This window comes from Lissotriton helveticus, chromosome 1_1, assembly GCF_964261635.1.
Source record: "Lissotriton helveticus chromosome 1_1, aLisHel1.1, whole genome shotgun sequence".
In the NCBI taxonomy this organism is placed as follows: Eukaryota; Metazoa; Chordata; class Amphibia; order Caudata; family Salamandridae; genus Lissotriton; species Lissotriton helveticus.
In genome coordinates, this window is record NC_136057.1 from 1,788,035,968 (window position 1) to 1,788,057,553 (window position 21,586).

The 21,586-nt window shown below is 46.8% G+C and overlaps 1 protein-coding gene across 2 annotated transcripts in view; it reads right to left on the reverse strand.

The window, feature by feature from the left end:
- Positions 1-21,586, reverse strand: part of TXN2 (thioredoxin 2) — a 99,941-nt gene that overhangs the window by 50,396 nt on the left and 27,959 nt on the right. Inside the window, exon 2 of one of the 2 annotated variants that reach the window (XM_078640486.1) lies at positions 3,873-3,987. The exons of the other annotated variant lie outside the window; for it this stretch is intronic. Coding sequence (XP_078496612.1) covers positions 3,873-3,897 — 25 coding nt within the window. The 5' untranslated portion in view covers positions 3,898-3,987. The remainder of the gene's footprint in view (positions 1-3,872; positions 3,988-21,586) is intronic. 2 annotated transcript variants of the gene reach the window in all.

Here is a 21,586-nt window from a genome sequence, read left to right on the forward strand (position 1 = left end):
GGGCAGCTTCGTAGCATAGTGGTGTGCGTCCGGGGTTAAGGGCAGAGAGGGTAGCAGCGTCATACGTTATGCGGGTGGAGTGGATTTTGCAGGGTCTGGCGCTGGGCGCGGTCCAGGCGCGAACGGGCGTAGACGGGCTTACCTTTGGCGCGCCTTCGGCGCGCATGGGGCGCGACCGCTGCGCGTGAACGCTGCGCGCAAAAGCATCTGTCATAAGTGGATAGTGGGGTGGGGAGGGGCGAGGGAGGAGCAGCTGGGAGGCGGGCTCGTGGTGGAGGGGACGGGCTCCTATGCACAACAACAACAAAATGGCTGGAATAACGAAACCGGGACAGATAACAGGGTAACGCTGTCGGCAGGCTACACACTATTGCACTTTAGCAGGCAAAGTAAATAAATACAAATACAGCCCTAGTAAATAAATATGGAGGCAATGTGAGTTAAATATGCAAAATAAAGCCAGGCAAAGCGATCAGCATACAACAACAATAAGCTGGAAATCGAGCGTAATACTCGCTGGGAGGCAATGCGAGCAGCGCAGGCACTACAATTCAATTTCTGTTGCTGAGTAATTCAGCAGAGTAACGATACCCAGGTGGGACCAGGGGATGAGTGGAGCGTCCGCTTCCGAAGGAATCAGGGCGGACACAGTGCAACGCGGGGACGGAGCGAGGCTAGGCGCTCAGTGGGAGGGAGGAGCAGCTGGGAGGCGGGATCGTGGTGGAGGGGACGGGCTCCTATGCACAACAACAACAAAATGGCTGGAATAACGAAACCGGGACAGATAACAGGGTAGCGCTGTCGGCAGGCTACACACTATTGCACTTTAGCAGGCAAAGTAAATAAATACAAATACAGCCCTAGTAAATAAATATGGAGGCAATGTGAGTTAAATATGCAAAATAAAGCCAGGCAAAGCGATCAGCATACAACAACAATAAGCTGGAAATCGAGCGCAATACTCGCTGGGAGGCAATGCGAGCAGCGCAGGCACCACAATTCAATTTCTGTTGCTGAGTAATTCAGCAGAGTAACGATACCCAGGTGGGACCAGGGGATGAGTGGAGCGTCCGCTTCCGAAGGAATCAGGGCGGACACCCTAGAAGGCAGTTAATTGCTCCCCAGCGTGGACATTTGCACTACTTACCAGTCAAAAGCGCACATTGTTCAAGTCCTTTATTCACACATAGGGCCCACTACAACAGGGGTCCAGGCTATCCGAAGGGCAGACTAAATCATTATCTTCCTGAGAAACTAACTAACTGTGTTCCTCAAACCTTCATCTCTTGAAAGTTCCAAAGATATGTCGGAAAAGAAAGGGTAGGTGTTCCTTTACGTTTCTTGGCCTGACACTTTGAAATAGCTTACCGGTCTCGCTCAGATCCACCTCTTCAGAAACAAGCATTGGCAAAGCCAACAGGTCTCAGCCCTATAATGTGAGCGCTGAGCTTTTGGCTTTGCTAATGTTGGTTTGTAAAGTATTTTGTTTTGGGATACGGTGCATCTGCTGCACATGATGATGACCAAACAGCACATGATGATGAACAAACAAGCCCAGTAGATGTAGTAGTGTGGGTAGGGACTGGAATGAACAACATATCTCCGTAGTTGGTTTTGTACGAAGAGTACACAGTGTGAAAGAGCAATGCTTGCATTCTTGAATGGACTGGAAGGGCACGAAGGATGGAGTGTAATTTGTGTAGAACAGAATTCAACAAAGAGCATAAGCAGCATGTGAATGTTGTTAAAATGTAATTTAATGTGGTGACAGCTAATGGGTAAAAAGAACGTGAAGGGAGGTTGTGAAGGTTTGAAGTGGAACAGGAAGATGGAGAGGGGTGGCCTTCCGGAAGGACAACAGTTGTGGTATGTGGATGTTTTCCAGTAACACAGGTGAAAAAAAAACAAATGTGGAATGAGATGAAAAGCACATGTGAGAGAGAAAGGTGTTGTGGCACCACTGCACCAATGGAGGCTACACCCTTGGAAATGGGAAGCAAACTCTAGGGACGGGAGAGAATATGTAAATGAGTAAATTGACGTGTGTGGCTAATAGGTTTGAGCTGGGGCATGGCTCCACTGCACTTGCTGCACAAAAGGAAGCTATTGGCCAGGAAAGGTAGCTGTGCTGGCTATGGACGGGAGAGGATGGAGAGGTGTGTTGGGAATGGGGTGCATCGAAGAAGGGTGACAGCTGCTTGTTGTGTTATTATAGTACAGGCGTGAAAGAGGGCACTTTGTAGAAGTGAGCGGTGGGGTACTGTGTGTGATGGCCCTAGTGTGAGGAAGTAATATGCTCCTTGTGTGCCTTGAAGCAATAACTTGTGGTCAATTGATCCCTGAAGCCACGGTGTCCTGGTGGCACTTCACCTGCTGCATGAATGGAAAGTGCTCAAGTGAAAGTGCAGATGCAAAGGGCAGGGACGAGAGAGGCACCATAGAAGATCAGTAATGGCGATTGTCATTGCTGTTTCAGAAGGATACGTCCTCATAGTTTTCAGGTGAGAATACTAGCAGCCACTACATAGTTAATGAAAAAAGTGCAGGGTCGTGGCCGGCGTATCGTTTTCAGTTGCTGGAAGGGGATGAGACCATCAGCATAAAAAATAAAATGTCCGATGGACTTACAGTCAGTATGTTGCCTTGCCAAAAGGGCTGTAGTGGAAGGCCGGAAGTAAAGTCTGAGTTACCAAATATGGACATAAATAGTATTGGGGTGGGAGGGAGGGGGGGCGGGCGCTGCGTTCCTTTCGAGTGGCCACTCTATCCCAGGCCGCGAGGGTAGCTCTGGTGATCGGCGAGGAGTATAGACTGCATGCTCTGTATTTCGTGTGTAGCCTAAAACGTCCGTAGGTGCTCTTCCATTATTGCATGCTTCTCGGTCTCTGGGAGGTGCGACTCCACCAAGAAGTGGAGCTGTGCCGCTTGATGGTAGTGTAGATTAGGAACCTCCAGGTCCCCCTCTCCAGTGGGGTGGTATATCTGATCATGATGCATACGTGGGTGTTTGCTCTCCCATACAAAGGAAGGATTTCAGCATACCTGCAGGTGGTATCAACAGAAAGGCCTGGAATATAAATAGAGCCCTGGGGAGTATTGTCATCTATAAGTCAGAGCCAGGAGAGGCTGTAATGCCTTTATGTGGCGACGTTTGTCCCTATATGGCAGAGTAAAGTGCTGTAATTGAGTCCTGGATCGTGGAGGCAATATGTACTCCGAGATACAATACCGAGAAGGCAGTCCATGCTAGAGAGTAGCTGGCAGCCAATTGCTCCTGCAGGGTGGGCGGCATCAATATATTGAGGGCCTGTGACTTCTGTATCTTAATGCAAAAGCCAGACACCTTCCCAAACCACTCTAGCTCCTCTAGGAAGGCTGGTAGGTACAGGTTTTGCTGGGCTGTACCATTAATATATGTGTGTGAAGAGTTAGAAGAGTTATATAGGGGTGAAAAAACAACAAAGTCTCGTTAACAAGTGAATGGTCTTGAAAGACCTGTGAAGTACTCGGGTGCGGCTGGCAGTTGAAACACTGTGTGTGTGTGTGGGCCCGGAAACTGCTGGGGCGGAGACACAGGAGGGGGGGGTCAGGTGGTCGCTTCTCTCTGGGTGAGCTGGCACTTTTTAAATGATGCGTTATTTTCTTTGTGCGCGATTGCAGTAGTTGCAGCCATTGTGAATATACGCACTCAAGGATGTCAAGAGCCCTGATGAGTGTCTGAAATCGAACTTATTTTTGGTCCAGAGGGTTGTCTTGTAGATTGCTTTCCACAGAGCAGACTTGTGCATTCATGAAATATAACAAGACATCATTGACATCATTTGAAAATTAGCTCAACTCTGAATTGGTACATCTGTATTTTTTCCACGTACCTGTCTCTCTCCCCATCTTCCTCATGGTCTGGCTTTATTTATGTTCTTCTATGAGGTATATTTAGGCTCCTTGTCTATAGTGCACAAGCCTGCTAACTGTGCGCCTCTTGTCCTGCTGCAGTAGAGAGAGAGGGGGGGGAGAAGCGCAGCAGCGTGGTCAACGCGTGAGGGGGTGAATGTGGCAAAGCAAAGCAAAGAAATTGTTGCGCGCCAACTTCCTCAAATCTGGGTCCGTCGTGCGCGCATGTGCATTGTTTAAAGTGAACAGCAAAACACACAAGATGATGGACGGAATGTTGCACACTGGCAAAACATTCACACCCAGTAACAGATCTGGGTTTAATCCATCGTTATTTTGCTCACCAAGCCAACCCAGTTCAGACATGCAGATATGCAAATCAGTCTTGACCCTGTGCCTCATGGAAACAGTCCAGACCGAACTGCCAAGCCATGTATTCCCTGGACCGGAATCAAGCATCCTAGGACCGGTTTCTGGCTATCAGCCGTCTTCAGCCAGGATAGCGTGACTCCAGTAGCTTAGTGGGCACGGGACCCACGTCTGGCTTTATTTATGTTTTTCTATGAGGTATATTTGGCTCCTTGTCTATAGTGCACAAGCCTGCTAACTTTGCACCTCTCGTCCTGATGCAGTAGAGAGGGGGGGGGGAGAAAGCGCGGCAGCGTGGTCAACACGTGAGGGGGGTGAACGCGGGAAAGCAAAACAAAATAATTGTTGCGCGCCGGCTTCCTTCAACTCTGGGTCCGTCGCACGCGCCGGAGCCAGAGTTGAAGGAAGCCGGCGTGAACAAGTTGGCGGCGGACTGTCCACTGTCTCACGGACCCGCGCATGCTGTCTGCTATGGACAGATGGCGAGAGCAGCCATCTTTGTCCATGCAGGCACGTGCATGAGCCCACGGCGGAGAATTGATTTCAAAAGGTCCTCTCTGGCGAGAGCAGTGCATGCGCTGCTTTCGCCAGGCAAGACCTAAAAAAGGGTAAAGGGACATGAAGGGGGCTGTGAAGCTTTAAAGTGGAACAGGAAGAGGGAGAGTTGCATGGGGTGGGCTTAGAAAACAACAAGTGGGCTTCTGGTTGTTTACAAGTAGCGGGCGCTAAAAAGCATAACTTTTGCGGATCATGATGAAAAGAACACAGGAGAGTGACTACTGTCCCAGAGCCCTGCTTCACTTACAGAAGCTCCGATGCTGGAAATATGGGGGTAAAGGCTAGGGATGGGAGAGGGCTATGTAGAAATAAAGTGATAATCGGGCCTGAATGGGCTTGTGTAGGTACGGCACTGTACACTGCACCTGCTGCACAAATGGAATAGAAAGTGCTCCCTGGGAAGCAAAGCGGATGCAAAGGCTTTGGACAAGAGACGGAGGGGCGGGCGTGTGTGTGTGTGTGTGGGGGGGGAGGGAGAGGGGGGTCTTAAATGAGCAATGATGGGGAGTAGTTCTAGTTACAGAAGGTCATGCATGTGTAATTTGTAGATTAACCCCTTCGATGCTGGTGACGGAACCGTTCCGTCATCAGTTACGGCTGAGCTGTGCTGATGACGGAACGGTTCCGTCACGACCGCGCCCTGTTCTGGAATGTCCAGCACAGGGCGCGGCTAACGCGCCGCACGGAAGCGGTTAAAACCCAAGCAGGCACAAATATCTTTTAACTATCAGAGATGGCGACGTCACTGCAACATCCTGTGATTCTGGGTAAGTCACTTATCTCTCCGGGTCAAAAAAAAAAATCTTCATCAGCATGTTACATGACATGCTATTTAAGGGTTATGTTACAGCGTCGTAAATGGAGCATAGGAGGGGAACCGGTGGGCTCCATGTGGAGATTGAAGTCAGCCGAAACCAAAGTAAACACAAGCTCCCTGGAAGACCCAGCTTGACATTTAACTTCTGTCTTTGATTGCACCGCACATGTGGCGAGATAAGACCAAGATTTACAGGTCTGTTTACAGAAAGGGAGCTCTCGGAAGGATACTGGTAAATAAGGCATGGAAGGGACAAAGTGAACATGGAAAGCCTAAGCCAGCAAATGGTAAGCAAGAAAATGTGAGTTACAAACCACAAAACCAAAGGAAAGCAACAGGCAGAATACATTCCCAGGTCAACTTTCTGAAAATCCCCAAGATGTCTTTCGCATACCACCCACCTGTGCTGTCTGGTAGGCTGCGACCTAAAAAAAGAACTAAAACCATTTTCTGTCAAACAGGGATGACTGGTAGCTACCGATGACCTACCTCACTGCAAGGATAGGGAGGCTCAGTTGGGGCAACTGATGTGTGGTAGAAGGGTTATTTCTTTCATGTATTCATTCACTTGTTCACTTTGTCTTTTGCCATGAGCTGGTCAAAGCTCGCTTGACGACATGGAGATGCTCAGTGATGCCACAGTCCGCTAGCTCTCAGCAGTCTGTCAGGTGTTACACAGGCTAGTTTTAATTCAACCTCAATGCGATGCACCGACTCGCCAGCCTAGTTTTCCACAAGCATCACATGCAATCAGGTTGCTCAGCCAGTTTGCCAAAAGCCTGCAGATAAGTAGTCTGAGAGGCTGATGCAGGCCCCTCACCACACATGTTCATAGTCTTTAGTTAGTGGGCTTGTTTCCAACTCACCTGGTTCCTTAAAAGCTTCACCCCCATTCACGCTCTTTCATACACAGTTTCTGTGTTAGGGACAGTTCCCTGCTACAGTGGTAGGATAGTCAAGACTTTATTTCTACTGTACTCTGCAGTGCCTACGGGCGCAGTGGCAGATGGTCAGGTCTCCTCTGGGCCTCGCCTTGCACCTGTCCTCTTCAATTCAGATGATTGCATAAAATGATGCCCTCATTCGCCTGGCCACAGGCAGCCCCACCCACCACCGCACATTCCCGGGCTGCCAACTTTGCTCCTACACCCATCATGGAGGAGGCCAGTCTTAGATTCCTATTCCACTAGGCGGGTGGGTGGTGTATTGAGAGATGTATTTTTTTTATTTATTTGCAAAGTTTTATATAGCTCTGTCTAGACCCGGAGGTATCAGAGCGCTTTACATGAGGATCAGCAGTTTACATGTTACATAATTACCTCAGTTACAGGAGCCAAGTATAGACATAGGTGAAAAACATGAGATCACACAATATGGGCTCTCGCAAGTGCACGGTGTGCAGCCAGCAGTAGCCCATAGAGAGAGAATCAGATCTCTGTCTGAGGTTCTCCACATGCAGGTTGGCATGGTGCCCCTCCACCAGGCACTGCCAGTTCCCCAGCCAGTGTTCACCATCATCTACTCGGCCGCTGTCCAGTCAGGCCAGCAGTGGCGCAGCCTCTCCTTCGATGCCACTTCTCAGTGCAACACAGCTCTAGCCCACTGATATACCTGTATCTGATTCGTCTCTTCAGCGCTTTACTCGGACGCCTCCAGCTCAGTTTAGTTAGCCAGGGGGACTCAATTCGGTTAACATATTCTAATGTTCAACCGTGAGAACAGGCAGGATAATTACAGATTTGCAGTGTATGCATGGGAGCGCTAACAATGGCGTCGGCCTTGTTGCACCTCAGACCATGCCCCACAACGATGAAGATGTTAACAGTTCCCTGAGAGTCGTTTGTGGCAGAAGTAGAGCTGACCACCACTCCGGTCTTGACTGTATTCAGGTCACTTCCTCCAGGCAGGTGCAGCACACAGCTAGAAATGCAGGATTTTCACAGGTCCAGAAGGAAGATGATGCCACAGACTTCCCAGGACATGAGTTTTGTCTTGAGGGGAAGTGGCAACCCTGCAGGTGTTCCAGTCCTGGCTCTTCCATTTCGTTCCTGGTGCAGATACACAGGCCCTCATTGGTGAGGAGTCAAATTTGTGAACAAAGTATTGGCTGCAGAGACCAGTATTTATCCTCCTATTGAGGGCAAGCCTTGGCAATCGGGTATGTCACGCCCTTTACATTTCTTGGCACTCCTCGAAACTGCACTTGCATGCTACCAGTAAGATAACCCTGTGGTATGGATATGCAGCCTTAGCTTATTAAACTGTACAAACATACGCGTAGGAACCCATTTATAAGTGAGGAACAGATCTATACAGTGGGAGTCCGTAGGCAATTCCCACCAAAGGGATATTGGCAAAAAACTGCTCTGCCAGCTTACTTGAAACTATGCTGCCATCACTGTCAGTATCTCATAACCATGATAAAATGGGCTGTAGCCCCTCTTGAAAAAGGGCTGTATACGTTGATAGCCCCCTAAACATCAGAGCCCACCTGTGATGTCTCTCTGCCGCTAAAACGGCAGAACCTTCGATAAGATCACAACTGACAAGACGGGGTAAAATGATCTACCAACCCATGCAGAGGACATTCATTCCAGAGTAAATGAACTTATTTTTGCCAGTAATTTAGGTATTTTGTTTTTCAAGACCTGATGATGTGAGAACTCTGGTTTAGACAGCAGAACTTCTGCCCTTGTCCTGCTTAAGTATTCCAGATGTGACCCACCCTCTTGACCTGGACGTGACCTGACTTTACCAACCGCGATGTATGCTGTTTAACAAACTCAAATATAATGTTGCTGACATTTTTGCTAAATATAGTGATTCAAATATTTACCGGACTGGCTGCCTCTTCTACCGACTCCTAGGTAATGTCCCTGCTTGTGGACCACTCTTTACAGATCTGCTGCACGCCATGAGCTTCCGACCTTTCATTTGCTATTTTTGGAGACTTCACTGTGTGGGCAAAGCAGTGATAAAACGGTCTGAAATCACCAACCTCTTTAGTGCCTCCAATGCACTTGGCCTCATACAAAAGGTTCCTGCTCCAGCTCCCCAGGCTGCATCAGCTCCATCAGATCCTTTAATGTAACTACGTTTCTCCCACCTTAGTGAAACCTACACCTTAACCTTTCTTGTTGGGGATCTGCATATATGTGGAGCTGGCCTCTCTCCATAAACCAGCCTGGACAGATCACAGGAGGTTGGTGTGGGAGGTGGGGGAGGAGGGGAAATCAAGAGCAAATCATGCCAGGATTGAAAGGGTCCCGCAAAATTCAAAAGGTCCAGCCTTCCCAAATAGCCATACCTGGTCATAATGGCAAGATAAATATCGCCCCGTTGATCAGTAGATTGTTCAATGTTTCAACCCAGCAAATGAGGAGGACCTGTTCCCAAATGCAGTAGAGAAAATGCAGAAGAGTCAGGTGTGAGACTGCTAGGGAGGCTAACATCCCTGCAGACTGGCCTTAATTCTAGGATGCCTGCAGAAGGACCTTGTTGCTAGACCTGTGGAAAGATGGAAACAAAATAGATAACTGCTGGCACAGCTAGATACAACATCCAGGAGAAAATGATGCGTTTAACTGGTGTCAGACAAGTATCCCAACAGCTGGAAGGACCTGCATTAAAGACATCCTGAATAACAGAGATCGCCCAGGATCCACCATGTTGCCCCAGCCAGCAGCCGAGAAACCAACATCATAATCATCTTGACGAACAAGTTCTTATTATCCCAGACCCTCCAGGACCATGAGATGCCTGCACTTACTGCTCCAGCTTTCCCCTGGGGAAACTAGAGACATCCAGATTTTAGCCTCAGGTCTAGAGTCCCATGCCATCAGCTGGAGGAGACCTCCCTTCTTTCAGAATTTTGGGAATTATCTTCCCACCTAAAACGGTCCTGGAGGCTTTGCGGTTTAAAACCACCTAGTCACGACCTTTGGTCAAAGCTAGTGCGGTATTCCACTGGCCCCTGGACTTCCTGCAGCCTTTTGCTGGTGCCCTCTGACCCACTGCTACCCGCACTATAAAATATCTACGACTGCAACTTAGTTCTAACAAGCATGTCGTTTACCCCATTGACCACCTAGGTACACACGTGGGGTGAAATGGCACTCTAGCCATCTTCTGGTCTCTCAGTAGAGTGTAGAGTAAATCACTTCCAAAAAGACTCAAGAGCAGCCAAATAGTCCCAATAGGATAATACTGGCAATATATTAAACTAAAATCTAGTGTGGAGTAGCTACAAATGTGCTTGGATTCGTTCGCGGACCCAGAATGTGTTCAGCACTTCTGGGTTTTGGTGTGTATAAATGTATAGAAGATTTACACTGAGATAATTTCTAGTAATTTGGGCAGGCCCAGTTTCTAAACTACTAGCCCCAAAGCACCTCATAGAGCAAGCATTAACTGCTTGCCCCCACTACCCTGAGAGAGTCATGTGCTTAAAGGGAGTACTAGGTCAGTCACTTTGAGTTCATTAGTATTGTGGCCCCAATAATTCACTGGAAAATAACAATATTTGTTCTAGTTACTGCCAACTAACATCTGACTGCCTTGGGATCCTAAGAAATGGCATCACACCCACCATCAAACTTGATCTGTCCACCATTAAACTTGATCTGCAAGTCATTGCTCCAGTTGTAACTTAACTCTGAAGAGATTCCTTGGTCACCTTGTCACTTTCTTCACTGCGGAAGTAGGGCAATGTGAAACCGCTCTTGAAAAATATCAAATGCCACCCCTGTTCTTTAAATGAACTTAAGTCCTAGGTTTTTACTGTCCATTGCAACTAAACAAGGAAAAACCCAATTAACGGAGAGCTTTCTCCTTTTTAAGATCAGCACAATCTTGATGATACAGTACAAGCCAGATTCCAATGGCCCCACCAATCGTATGTTTTGCTTGGCGACCGCCTTCAACAATGTTCTTCTCATTCTCAATAAGAGTGCATTTTTTAACCTTTTCTGCTTGATCTGCCTATGGTCTTCAACACAGGCTTTCACCCTATCATACTATTTCAGTTTGCCTTGGTTGGTGTGAGAGGCAGTGCCCTAGCGTGGGTACCTTATTTTTTTCACAACCTCTCTCTAGCGGTTGCCATTCACCCTTTGTGTCTATCCTTTAGACCTCCCACAGCTTGTCCCATGGGATATACTTTAAGGTCTACCCTGTTCTGTATAAATATGTAGCAGTCCTCACCAAATGCGTCGATGTACTCATACTGAACACCGACAGTAGATGCCCTGCTAGGCAACATAAACTCTTGTTTATCGGACTCCTGGTGGTCAACCATTTGGGGGACCATCTCAGTCTTCAAGGACATTTGTTATTCAGGTTTCCTTTTTGACCAGTCTCTGTGATTGCATCCTTGGGTGAAGAATCTCCTTTGTTTTTTTCTACGGTCTCAAAATGTTACATACACTCCTTCCTCTTCTACCCACGGAGGGTACAAAAATTCATGATCTAGGGCAGTTGCTCTTAACCTTTTTTCCACGGATTCCTAGGGAAGGCAACGCCTACACAGGGGGTCCACGATTGCTTTAAAAATTAAATATTATTCACAGATTAATTCAGTGTAGATAAATACAGAAGCAAAATATCAAATGTAACATTTTAAAACGTTCTGTGAATGTGAAGGAATTGGAAAATACAAATTAAGTTTAAATTAAGAATCTTGATTTTTAGGAGTAGTTGAAGGGCATCAAACAGAATATAGTATGGACAATAGGTGACAAAATTGAATTCAGAAAAACTCCAACCTTCCCATTAAAATCTCGTTTTTTAAATAGATATGTTTGTGAATTAAATAAAGTATTTAATAATGTGTGTGTTTGTTTGGTGAATGCTTATTTCTGAATCTGTGTGCGCTGTTTTGAGGCTGAAATCCTAGAACTTGATGAGGACAGGGTCCCTTGCTTCCACTAATGACTCAGTAGGGGTACCCAGACTCCAAAGATTATTCAGTGGGGGGCCCTGGATAACTGTAACAAATAAGTGTAGGTCCACTTAAGTGAAAAAGGCTAAGAACGACTAATGTAATCCATAATTTGTTGATGCCTACAATATGGCAATTTGATTATCCCAGCCTGCGAAGCACTATCATTTAAAGATGAAAACCCATTAGAATGCTGCTGCTCAATTTGTCTTATCTCACTCACGTTTAACTCACATTGTCTTTAATTAGCTGAACAACACTGGCTACCAGTAGAAAAGTGGATCGTATTCAAAATGAATTCTAGAGATGTTTGTATGGTTACCTTCTTGAAAAATGTCTGTTAAAATCAAAAGTCTACACATTTATCTTGGACTGTTAGTTCTTCAGAATAAATGCCACAGACGTTCTTCTCTTAGTAATCTTAGTTCTAGACCAATGTTCTCCTGGCCTCCACGATCCATAAAGTATGTTACGGTGGGGGAACTTTTCCCATCTTGCATTCAAGCAAAGGAACACCAGGCCATTGTTGTTAACAATCAACATAAAACATCAAGGTTTTAACAAGCATTTGCAATGCATTAGGTCTCGCATTTACGAGAGTTTAAGCTATTGGCATTGTAAATGACAATGCCTATTATTTTAACATAAATAAAAGGCATTGTTAATTACAATTCTAATAGCTTAAACTCGCGTAAATACAAGACCTATTGCATTGCAAATGCTCGTTTCTGTTTGTATTTAGAACCTTTTTCCTCCATCCCGAGGCTGCATTTTGGAATTCACATGGGGGAACAAATGAAAGGAAGGCGAGGAGAGGGTAAGGGTGATATTTCAAAGGCATGGTTTTCTGCAAGTGAGAAGAAGCTAGACAGAAAGAGGGAATAAGAGGAAACAAGTAAAAGTGAGCAGTAGAAAGAGAAAGTTTGTGGAAAAGTTATTATAGAGGAAAGGGATAAGAAAAAAAGTAAATATGACAGAGTTAAATAAATGTGACTGTAGAAATATATGTAAGAAAGAGAGAGATCGAGAGAGAGCCAAAGAAAGGAGTAGTGTGCGGTGTAACATACATTTAGTAATTGCAAAAGAAAATGAGATTGAGGAAATTAGAGACAAGAAAAAAGAAATAATAGTGAGAATAGAACAGAGGGAATGTCTGAAAATATTAAAAGGAAAGGTGCGGAAGATGACCAGAAAAGAGGGTGTAGGGAAAAGTGCAAAGGAGTGATTTGCAAAGAGAGGGATCTAAGAAGAAAGAGAGGAAGAGGAATTGCGAAGAGGCTGATGGCGGCAGTGGGATGTCAGGAGGGCTGCGGCATGCCTTTGTCCTTGATGAATGAAGCTTACTTCTTTGGGTTTTACATTTAAAATATACATTTATTTTTCCTTATTGATTTTGAATAAATTCTCCTTGTAGAGACAAGGAAGTGGATCTATTATTCTACAAGTACATGGTATAAATAAAACATACATCAAGGACAAGTTCTAATCTCCAAGCAATACTGAAAACAGAATCTGCAAATGATACACAATTAACATCACGTTGACTAATAGCAAAACTTTCAAACACACACTTGCAGCCACAAACCCAGTCGTCACACATGCTACCATACACACACATAGCCGCATGTTAACTCTTATACATACATATACATCAAACACAAGCAGTCTCACGCCCACCTGTTATGAAACTATCAATCACACGCACGGCCACACGTCCATTCGTTAATGAGCTGCCGTAAAAACATAGCCACTATAGTCACTAACACACATACTGCTAGAAACACAAAAACACACAAAAACAGCCACAAATGCAATCATCATAAAAAACGTCCCATATACATACATAGCCATATGTTCACTTCTCATACATGCTGACACACACACCACCCACCTATAAACACACATACACTGTTTCAGTCACTATCGGGCATAAAAGTGAGTTATTCGCTGTCCTGTTCTAGAGCAGGGCTCTGCCCTAGGACATTCCCGAGTACTCCCCTTAGGCTTTAGGATTTGGAGGGGGAAGCTGTGACACCCTCTCTACCCACACCTCACATGCAGGGAATGTCACCTATTAAATATAATTTTAGGATTATGTTTGCTTCCTGCCATACACACACACCGTGTCTTGCCACAGCCGACAAATTTCAACATTGACAGTCCACAAAGTAACGTTTCTGTAACCTAAGAGTGCGTGCAGTTTCGGAAGGCACAATAATAGGTTAAGTAAATAAGCTGTAAAGTGGATAAGACAATTCCATCAAATATAATAATTGGAAAGCCTTGGTGCCACCACGCAGTGCTTGCTCATTTTAGGGGTCGGTGTGTGTAGGACAGTTAGTTTTGCACTGCAGGGCTTTCGTATGCACGTGAAAGTCACTACAAGCACTGTAAATAAGCGCTACATGTAAATGCAATTCAAATCCGTGAGTGCTGGGGGGTGGTCAATGACGTGAGTGAGATCCAAGAGCAGATCATAGGTTTCTGGGAAGAATATAGTTTTCAGGCAAGAAAAGCACATTTGTGTTGATTGTGGAAATAATACCTTTGCAAACAATGGCTTTGCAAATGGCTTGCGATCCTTGTCATTGAATACTTTTTCTGTCCTAAGATCAATAACTTTGACATTTGTGCTTATAGCTACTCTACTGTGTCCTTCTTTTATACCAGTTCCTCCTTTCAAAATACGTGGCTAATTAAAAAAATGTAAAAAGCCTACCTGTTGTGCTGTTCGGTAACTTTGCCCTACGGCTCCGAGAACAAGCGGGAGCCGGCTCGGGCGCAGCACGTCTTCCGGAGACGTGCGCGTCCACAGAGCTGAGTCGGCTCGTGCACAGGCCAGTAGCGGCTCGTGCACAGCTCTAGACTCCCTTGCCAGTGAACACGGCGACTATAGAACTCGCTGGCGGAAGCGCTTCGCGCTCCAACGCCAGCTCGACCTAAAAAGGGCTTGACAACTTGGTTTTTCATGTCTTTGTTTTAGATCGGGTTTTCTCTGTGTGTTACTGGCAAGTACGTACCACCAAGACACCCTAAACATGGCTGCTGCGCCTTACCAATCTCATTTCATTCATTAATTCAGGGAATTCTGCAGTGTGGGGCAAACAGGCGTTCTATGGTTTTATGTGCTGCATACAGTGGGATTCCACTGATGAGGGCATCCAGTACAGCGTTGCACATAGGGATTCTTTGTTTCACGATATACTTCATGGTGCTGCACGTACAGGAGCTTTACAGGGGAAAGGATCCTATATTGTGCTGCACACTCCAAGGACCTATTGGTTGGGGTACCCTGCTCTGTACTAAAACATGGGTTCTATATTTTGAGCTTTTCTTTGATGAAGACCTCAGACTTTACCATTGATTACCCTACTGGTAATGGACAGAAAGCACTACAACCACACACCCCTCCAACCAGTTCAGTCTGCATGGAACTCCAAGAAATAAATAGTGTGAGCGCTATGATGCCACACTAGTGGCAGTTGCTCACTACTAGATAACATGGTGTTAGAAATCGGGGTCTCTAGTTGACAGAGGTAGGTATCTCTGGCCAAGTAGGGACCCTTCTTCCAAGTCAGGGTAAGGGAATTACACTTTGCAAGATATCCTTAAAATTGCAGAAATACCTCAAAAACACAGTTTGTACGAGTCGGTAGCTCCATCCGGGGCTACCTCGATGCTGAAAAAAACAGTCGATCAGTTCCAGACGACCGCGTCAGTACGAGCCAGCCATAGCGTGGACAGCTTCGGTCATAGTACCTTTCTCGTTGCAGATGGCATGTTGGTGCGAGCCAGTCGTGGCAACCATCGCAGTTGCGTTGCAAAATAGAAGTAGTGCATCGGTCGCCCAGGCTGCTGTTTGGGACGAGGTGGTGCGTCGTGAAACTTACGAGCAGTGCCTCCAGCTACGATGCGGTCATAGGTGTCGAAGTCAGCAGTAGCAACGGCATCGGTGAGACCAGGATGGTGAAGTGAAGCGAGGCGGTGCCCACAGGTCACGGTGCAAGCAGCAGCTCGGAGGCATCGTCGTCGTCATCTGTGAGAACAGGGTTGCGGTGCGAGATGCGGATGATGCCTTCGGCGGTGCCGTCAGCACAGAGAGACAGCGGCGGAGACAGTTGCGTTTCCCTTCTCTGTGGCAACTGAAATAGCGGTTCCAGAAGCGGTACCCAGAGGTCGGTGAAGTCTTTGCAGTCTGTGAGACTTCAGAACAGGAGGCAAGCTCTACTTCAAGTCCTTTGAGATATTCAGCACAAATAAAGAAAGTTCAGTCAAGTCCTTTCACTGCCCAAGGCAGAAGCATCAACAGTAGGCCAACCCAACAAAGCAACAACACAGCAAAGGGGCAGTATTCCTCCTGGCAGCTCATTCAGCTCTTCTTCTAGGCAGGTTCCTTGATTTCAGCGAGTTCTAAATTGTTGGGGTCTGGGCCCCAATATTTATACTCAAAATTCCTTTGTTCTTTCAGGCAGAGAGTATCTTTGCTTAGTCCAAACCAGTTCTGTACTCTCTGGCCCAGCTCCCTGGCAGGAGGTGAGGCAGCATTGTTCAAGGCAGACAAGGCCCATTCAGGTACAAGGAAATCTCCTCCCACTACTCTAAATGCAGCCCTGGTCTATTCAGTCCAGCCCTGACTCATCCAGACTCTCTGGAGCCACTGCGCATCCCCAGCCCGTGTCCCTCCAAAGCCAGACAGTCAATCCACAAACCCAGCAGAGGCACACAGGATGGCTTAAGCAAGAAAACACCTACTTTCTATAAGTGCTATTTTCAAACCCAGAACATAAAAATCATCCTTACTAAAAGATGTATTTTTACATTCAGAGTCCAGGCATACTAAACTCAATTTCTCTATCTTGTTCCAATGGGAAGTTATGCGCATAAGATGTTATAAGTAAAACTCCCATTCTTTCCTATGGGACAGATATCCTTACAGTGGTGAAACATAAAAGACACTGTAATTCACCACTAGGTAATGTCACACACCAGTACATGTCTCTGCAGGCTTTCCTGAAGAGACCCCTGCTTTCTTGTCTACTGGGGGATGGGAACCTTTACCCTGGGTATTAGTTTGGGGCCTTTTAGAGAACTCCTGTGCTTTCCCCTGCCCCCCCACTTTTCTGCTGTGGACCCTGCCCACCTTTGGCTGAATCTCCCCTAAACACTTTCTTGTGGAGCCTGGTACTCACACAGCGGTCCACCTCCGTTGCAAGCTTCCCTGGGTCAGTCAGCTTACTATCAACCAAGTGCTGGTGCACCTCTGCAAAACATAACTAGACACGTGTTCCCATGCAATTAAATTGTAGAGCCCCTGAAAATCTGTCACATTACTGCCCTTCACCCAGCCATCCAGTGGCCTGCAAAATGAATTCACACATTCCAAACCTAGTGTAGGCATCAGTTTTCTTAATGAACCTACACTGATCCCTGTACTTTTCAGGAGTGAGACCATACCTTGTAGGAAGGGCCTCCTTCATGTCCGCATAGGTGAGGTTACAGCCCTTACCCAAAGCAACTAAAGTATCCCTTGAGTCTTCTGGGAAAAGTGGCCACATCCTGCCTCCAATTCTTCTCAGGGACCCCATTCATGTGGATGCCTCATAACCCTGAAACCACCTTTGTAGGTCATCCCCCTTCTTAAATTTCTTGCCTACATTCTTGGGGATGTGCACAATCCTATCTGCCAGCACTGCTGTATTGCTGCCACCATCTGAGCTGGACCTACTCCTTGGCTCCAGCTCCTTAAGACTGCGTTCATGATCTAAGATCATCTTCCTTTCCTCCATGGCTATTCTTTTATCTTCCCTTTCATTCTCCATCCTACGTTTTTCCAACTCTAACTTCCTTGCTTCCCGCCTGTCCTCCAGCTCCTCTGGGGATAGGCCGTTGCTGCCTGGCCTGGAGGGTTCCCCCCTTCCCAAAGCACTTCCTTCCTAGGAATAGGCTCCTTCATCTCTCCACTGAATTCTCCAGACTGCCTACTGGCATGTCTGGCCGCGACCCAGGCCCTCAGTACCTTCTGTAGCTCCTCCTTCCTGGTGAGGCCTCTGACTTGGACCTTTAGGTTTTTGCAAATAGCCTTCAACTCGTTCACGTTGTGGGATTCCAACCTATCCTCCTCAAAGGCAACTTCCAAGGATGCAACAGATGATGCTCTTGATTCAGGCATGATGTAGTAAATTCAAACTGGCAAGATCAAAAATAGGCCAAAAAGAAAAAGAATCAGTATGTGGCACGTAATGGTCTGCGATATGGTGGCAGTGCAACCCAATCACTATAAGTTAAGTGCAAACTTAAGTCCTAGCCCACTGCTGACAACCAATGTTAGAAATGGGGGTCTCTGGTTGGCAGAGGTAGGTAACTTTGTCCAAGTAGGGACCCTTCTTCCTAGTAAGGGTAAGGGAGTTACACTCCTGAAATAAGCCCTGCTCACCAACTTGGTAGCTTGGTATGAGCAGTCAGGCCTATCTAAGAGGCAGTGTGCAAAGCATGTGCACATAACCAACATACAACGAAACCACTACAAAAGGACAGCATACCAGTTTAGAAAAATATTCAATATTTGTATACGTCCAAAACAAGACCAAATCGATAAGAATCCAACACACAGTACTTAGAAATCTATACATTGCAAGATATCCTTAAAATAGCATAAATACCTAAAAAACAAAGTTCGTACAAGTCGTTCGCTCCATCGGGGCTACCTCGATGCTGAAAACAACAAAACTATAGAATCTAACAGTTCCAGCCGACCGCGTCGGTACGGACCAGCGAAAGCATGGACAGACTTGGTCAGAGTACCTTTCTCGTTGCGGCTGGCACGTTGGTGAGAGCCGGTCAATGCAATCATCACAGTAGCGTTGTAAAAAGGAAACAGTGCAGGGTGCGGTGCCCTTTCGATGCGGTGCAGGCAGTGGCTCGGTGACGATCGTCCAGACGGCGTCGGTGAGACCAAGGCAGGGCGAGGTGGTGCTCGATGCGGTGCTGGCAGGTTGCGGTGCAAGCGACAGAGCCAGTTAGTGGGAGCTTGAGTTAGTCGGGCCAGGCTGCTGTGTTGGAGGCGGTGCGTCCTGAAACTTACGAGCGGTGCCCCCAGCCATGATGCGGTCACGGGTGTCGAAGTCAGCAGCAGCAATGGCGTCGGTGAGACCAGGATGGTGAAGGAAGGCGGTGTGGCGCCCACAGGTCACGGTACAAGCAACGGCTCGTGGCGTCAATTGTCTGTGAGACCAAGGTTGCGTTGCGAGATGCGGACGGTGTCTTCTGCAGTGCCGACAGGACATAGAGCCAACGACAGTGTCAGTTGCGTTTCCCTCCTCAGTCAAGTCCTTTCACTGCCCAAGGCAGAAGCAGCAACTGCAGGCCAACCCAACAGTTCTGTCCTCTCTGGCCCAGCTTCCTGGCAGGAGGTGGAGACAGCATTGTTCAAGGCAGACCAGGCATATTCAGGTGCAAGGAAATCTCCTCCCACTACTCAAAATACAGTCCAGGTCTATTCAACCCAGGCCTGACTCTTCCAGACTCCCTGGAGCCACTGCACATCCCCAGACCCTGTGCCTCCAAAGCCAGACAGGCAATCCACAAACACAGCAGAGGCACACAGGATGGCTTAAGCAAGAAAACACCTACTTTCTAAAAGTGGTATTTTCAAACCCAGAACATAAAAATCATCCTTACTAAAAGATGCATTTTTACATTCAGAGTCCAGGCATACTAAACTCCATTTCTCCATCTTGTCCTAATGGGAAGCTATGCTTATAAGATGTTAGAAGTAAAACTCCCATTGTTTCCTATGGGACAAATAACCTTACAGTGGTGAAAAATAAAACAAAAGACACTGTAATTCACCACTAGGACATGTCACACACACCAGCACATGTCCTACCTTTAACATACACAGTACCCTGCCTACAAGGGTACCTTGGGCCTACCTTGAAGGTGACATATGTAAGAAAAGGGAAGGTTAGGGCCTAGCAAGTGGGTGCACTTGCCAGGTCGACATGGCAGTTACAAACTGAGCCAGACTCTTCATTGGCAGGTCTGAGTTACCTTTACAGGGCTACTTCGGTGGGTGGCACGACCAGTGCTGCAGGCCCACTAGTAGAATTTGATTTACAGGTCCCAGCACACTCAGTGCACTTTACTACAGGCTTACCAGTAAATCAAATATGTCAATCATGGAAACACCAATCCATAATAACAATTTACAACAGAAGCACTCCCACTTTAACACTGAACAGCAGTGAGAAAGTGCGCAGAGGCACTAAACCAGCAAAAACAGAGTCAAAACCGGGAGGTCGGAAGGCAAAGACAGGAGAAACACGCCAAAAGACGCCCTGTCCAACACATGGGTTCTGTGGCTGAAGAGGTTCTGTATTGTGCCGCACATGTGGGTTATACTTTGTGATGCACACATGGTTCTGTGAGCTATTAATGTTTGCTACGCCCACACACACAAAGTACAATTGGTGAGGGTATCCATTGTTTTTCTGTATGTGTGGGTTCTATGGGCGAGAGAATCCTCCTGTTTGATGCACATACAGACGTTACATATGCAAGAGGATTCTATAATCTACTGCATACACTTGGGTTCTGCAGTTCAGGGGCTCTTGTCTTGTGCTGCACAGAGGAGTTCTATATTGGTAAGGGGCACAATACGGTGCAGCAAACAGAAGTACTTTGGAACAGGGTGGGTGATGGGACCCTATGTTGTACAGCACACAGAAGGGCCTTGTGAGAAAGCAGCTCCCAGTACTGTGCTGCACATATAGCTTGTATGTAGCATGGTCACCTCCAACCAGGTCGCCCTACAGGTGTCTGCAATATTAAAACATTGGACTTCTAGCCTACAAATGATTGCGCTTAGAGATGCTAATAGTGTGAAGACAAGTAGAAGGGTGACTTACCTACTTCTATAGCGGAACGGACCATTTATTGTACTGCCCACAAAGGCGTTGTATGTGATGTGGTCCTATCCGTGGTATGCACAGAATGCTTCAGGAGTAGATCCTGTATTGTTTTGCACAAATGGGGTAAATGGGTGAGGGGATCCTGCATTATTCTGCACACCCAGAGCTTCTCTGACACAGGAGGCTGTATTGTACTTAACATACAATGTTTCCAACCACATGGCAAAGTTCTGCGCATGTGCACTGTTGGCTCGAATTTCAGACATAGATACTATGTATTCTCTGCATATAAAATTGATCCACAAACCCAAGCTAGCTATCACTAGTGAACCCCTAATGGTGCAACACTTACGGGCCAGATGACTTCTCACATTGGTAGATCTATATATGGGGGGGGCGACAGTTTATCAAATTGGAGGAGGATCTATAAAGGGGCAGCTCTACAATTTTTGCAGTGCTCCTATACATCAACCTAGAGAGTCAGCGAGGGAGGTGTTCTCCACATACCCCCAAGAACCAGCAGATTGCCGACTGCCGAACCTTGCAGCAGCTAGCTCGTTGGCTACCAAAACAATTACCGTAATGTATACCACAGTCTTGAGAGATATGCCGAAGGGGGGACACTGCTCCAAGGATACTTGGTTGGGAAACCTGGGCACACAATTGGCAGATGCACTGTGGGAATATTGCTGTCAACACACCAAAGAGATCTCCATGATTGATAGACACAGATTAATATTATAACTTCATGCATCAGGTTCATTATACCCCAGATAAAATGCACAGGTATAGTGGGAGAGATAACAATACATCTGAGAGATGTGCTAGTCCAGCAGCAGACTTCTTTTACATAGCCTGGGGGTGGTACGCAGTAACAGATGATTGGAACAGACTGTCTCATGTAAATTGTGGGCTTCACGCTGCAGGCGGAGACTTTACTGGACCTACTGGGCTTTGTAAAAATAGCACCCAGATACAGTAGAAGGTTTGTTGGCCTGGCTCTCCTGTCGGGTAAACGATGGGTAGCCTTGCCATGGGCAAAGGGTGCCCTCCTTACAGTGGACAAATGGCTTGATGACTTGGCATACTGTAACACGAACTCCG